The sequence below is a fragment of the Frankliniella occidentalis genome, unplaced genomic scaffold (assembly GCF_000697945.3).
Source record: "Frankliniella occidentalis isolate FOCC.00 unplaced genomic scaffold, Focc_3.1 Scaffold381, whole genome shotgun sequence".
Taxonomy (NCBI): Eukaryota; Metazoa; Arthropoda; class Insecta; order Thysanoptera; family Thripidae; genus Frankliniella; species Frankliniella occidentalis.
Window position 1 is genome coordinate 201,764 of NW_026267503.1, and position 3,502 is coordinate 205,265.

At 54.8% G+C, this 3,502-nt stretch overlaps 1 protein-coding gene across 3 annotated transcripts in view; it reads right to left on the reverse strand.

Moving 5' to 3' along the window:
- LOC113214870 (transcriptional activator Myb) overlaps nt 1–3,502 on the reverse strand; it is a 22,254-nt gene that overhangs the window by 6,226 nt on the left and 12,526 nt on the right. For all 3 annotated transcript variants that reach the window (XM_026434377.2, XM_026434386.2, XM_026434369.2), the window contains exon 2: nt 549–699. In XM_026434377.2, the coding sequence (XP_026290162.1) occupies nt 549–699 (151 nt within the window). The remainder of the gene's footprint in view (nt 1–548; nt 700–3,502) is intronic.

Here is a 3,502-nt window from a genome sequence, read left to right on the forward strand (position 1 = left end):
GGGGAGGGGGGGGGGGGCGTCCGGAAAATCGGAAGAGTAAGAGAGAGGGAGATGGGGGATAAGGGTTGCCTGCTCGCGAGGTGCTCTCGCCGCCTGTGCGCTCTCTCTGCTCCCTCACCGCTTTGTTCTTCCCCTGTTCCTGCTCCCCGTGCGACCTTTGTCATGCAGCGGGCAGGAGGGAGAGAAAGAGAGAAACAGAGAGAGAAAGAGAGAGAGAGAAAGAGAGAGAAAGAAAGAGAGGGGGGGAGAAGTCCCCCATTGCTCAACACGGGGATGAAGAGGATGGCATCACGGAGGAGCGGCGTGCGCTGCAGGCCGCGCAGCGTATGGAGATAATCTAATCGCGCAGTGGAGTTTGAGAGAGGGAGAGGGGAGGGCGGGGGGACATTGCAATGCAGCCTTTCAGCAAGAAATCTAGTGAGTTGATGTGGGATAAGTGCAGATTGAGAGAAAAAGAGGAGGGGCACAGGGAGGGAAAATAGACAGTCTTGAGACTGTCTGAAAAAAAAAAGATGAGTCAAACAGCACAACACTTGTTGTTTACGCACCTCCTCTTTGGTCCACCGCCCCTTGTTCACGGCCTTCCTGTTGATCCCCAGGCTGTGCGCCGACGCGCCGGTCAGCTCGTCCGCGGCATCCGCGGCCCCGGACTCGTCGGACTGGTCGTCGCTCGACGAACTCTCGTAGCCGGACCGAGAGCTGCAAACAGAGATGAAGGAGGAGTTAGGACCTGGGCATGATCATGATGAAAACAGGGGAGAGTCGGTGTGTGTCGCGAGGTAGGACGAGAGAGGCGACCGAGGTCCGAGGGTGCGCTCTGATGCGCGACGGCACACTAGTGACGGCACGCGTGTGCGGGCGAGGACGAGTAGTGGCTGTTCCACCCGCAACAAGACCCCACGAGGCTTACGGCCGACCCCGACCCCCGTCAGGTGAAGGGCGCAGCCGCGTTACCTTGAGGTGGAGGACGATACGTACGATATCGTCTCCGTCCATCGCACTGCTTGGTATCCGTCGAACCTTTACGGACTCAGCCGTCCAGTCGTCCACCCCCGCCGCCGACAGGTCCGGTGCGTTGCGGAGGAAACGGAAATGAAAATAACTCGAGGGAATCACGGTTAGCCGACCGTGGCCCGCGGCCAGCGAGCGGCGGTGGCGTCCTCGTGATGCCATCTCCTCGGCGTCGCCCTCGCCCTCACCCTCCGGGGCTCTAGAGCGCGGAGCAGCGCTGCGCCCCACCACGCCCCATCAGTCACACTCGGCTGCTCGCCCAGGGCGGGGGAGGGGGCTCCTGCGCCCCCCTGCTGCCTGTTGTTCCAGTGGCTGAGCACACGGCCGGCCACGACATCCGGTTGGGCCTCCAGAGCCTCCAGCAGCGCGCCCGAGGAAGGAAAGGAAAGGAAGTGCACGCGGACGTAACTGGAACGCACCCCGGCCTACCGGACGGGCTGGAGGGCTGAATCACACCTCTGCGCGGCCGGATGTGTCGCCACGTCGGCTCCCCACAGCAGCCTCCCTCACCCGCCCCCAGCCCTGCCAAGTCCTCATCCCCCCGTCCCTTACCCCTTTCCTTTGGCGCCAACGAGCCCTGTAGCCAAGCCAGTAACCATCTTACTCTTCTTCCTCTTCTAGCAGGTCGAAAAAGTATGGGCATCCAGAACACAAAGGCGGGGGTGGGGGCGGGGGTGCGAGGGGTCGCTTTAAAATTCACACCTTTCGCATCCATGTAGGCGGGTAGTAGTTTCCCAGTCGTGCCGCGAGCACGCCGCCGCCCTCACTGGGCGTGTATACTCCGCAACTGCCGAAGCCATCGTAAACTATGGAAATGTGCGGCGGCCGGGCCTGGCCGTGCATCGCTAGAGGCAGGCCCAGGTGCATCGCTCTTCTGCGCCATCGCCGGCATGTGGGTCGAGGCATATGGCACCACCACCGGCATGGAAATGAGTGAGTAAAAAAAGGGGGTGGGGGAGGCCGGCGCAGACACACCATGGTCCTTGAGACACACACACATCCCCGTTTGGCGTCCTGATGGCCCCGCATCGCTGGTCATCGCGCTACGCCACGCCACGCCCCACCAGCGTGGGAAGGTGTGCGTAAGTGTGTGTATGTATGGGTGTGGAGCTCTATGCTTCGCTATGTAGGGGAGGAGGGGGGGGGGGAGAAGGACCAGTCCCACCACTTTCCACCCTTCATCTCCTTAAAACCCTCCCCTTTCCCCTCCAAGGAGTTGCAATACAAAAGAGGTTCGTGCAATGATAATAATAATGTATGAATGTGAGTGTGTGGGTGTGCAAGAGAGTCGGTGAACTCGCTGAGGTGTACTCGATCAAAGGGGTCATCGAGGGTGGGTGCGGGTAAAAGTTATAAAAATGTCGAGAAAATAATATAGGAAAATGAGGAACTATTCTATTTTGGAATAAATTTCATATAGTTGCCAAAATATACAACCTGCATACTAAGCTGAAGGTTGAAGAAATCATCCGACTTGCATTTCGAATCTTGTGCGACTCCCGACTTTGAATAGCCGATATGATGGATATGGGGTTGTAAGCCATATCCTTTAGTGGTCCCCCTCCCCCGTATCTCCGCACCCCCAACCCACACCCTGCAGATCTGGGCATCGCGACGGTGGGAAAAATAGGGGAGGGACCTGGACAGGTTATCCCCCCCCCCCCTTAGAGAACACGCTTCTCTCTAAATCCTTCCCTCTGCCAAAGCCACGCTTTTATTTTCGCTTATGTCTCCGCACTTTTTTTTTATTTGAGAAAGAAAATTATGGCATTGTTGCTCGTTTTCCGAAAAAATGGGTGTCTCAATAGTGGGAATATTATAAGAAACGAAGAATCCGCGAAGGGTTTTGCAAACGCAGAAAGGGTGAATTTAATAGGGACAATGCCTGCAGGCGAGGGAGCAGAGAATCATCGGGGACCTTTAGCACCCTAACAAACTACAGTCATGACTGACTTGCAAGTAAAAAAAAGAACAACCAAACAGGGCAAACATAGGTAACGCATGAGGGACATCAGTATTAATAATCAACAATGACTTCATATATTATGCAAAATGACCTCGTAGGTCATTAATCCATCACGAAGGTGTCATTACAGTATGAGCAAGACGTTGACCTGAAGAGTAAACAGGTATCTTGTGCTTTTCCTAACCCTTTCCACGGCTTTCCACGCACAATTCCTGTACTTTGGTAGATATTTTGCCAGTGCTGCACGACAGTATACAACCAGAGAAGTTAAGAGAAAACATTTGGATAATTACTGATTTCAATGTTATAAAAAATTATTCGATGCCTCTATGTACTATTTCTCAAAATCAGAGAGAAAATAACCCGGACCAAGCTTATGGTTTTCATTACTTTAAGCAATCAAAACGTTTGTTTCTCTGGAAATGAAGGTAACGTACGAGTCCACGGCGTGGCCAAAGGCATGATCTTGCGGAGTTGCCACATCGAATCAGACAATTTAGATTGGGGAGAGGAGATGGAGGGAGG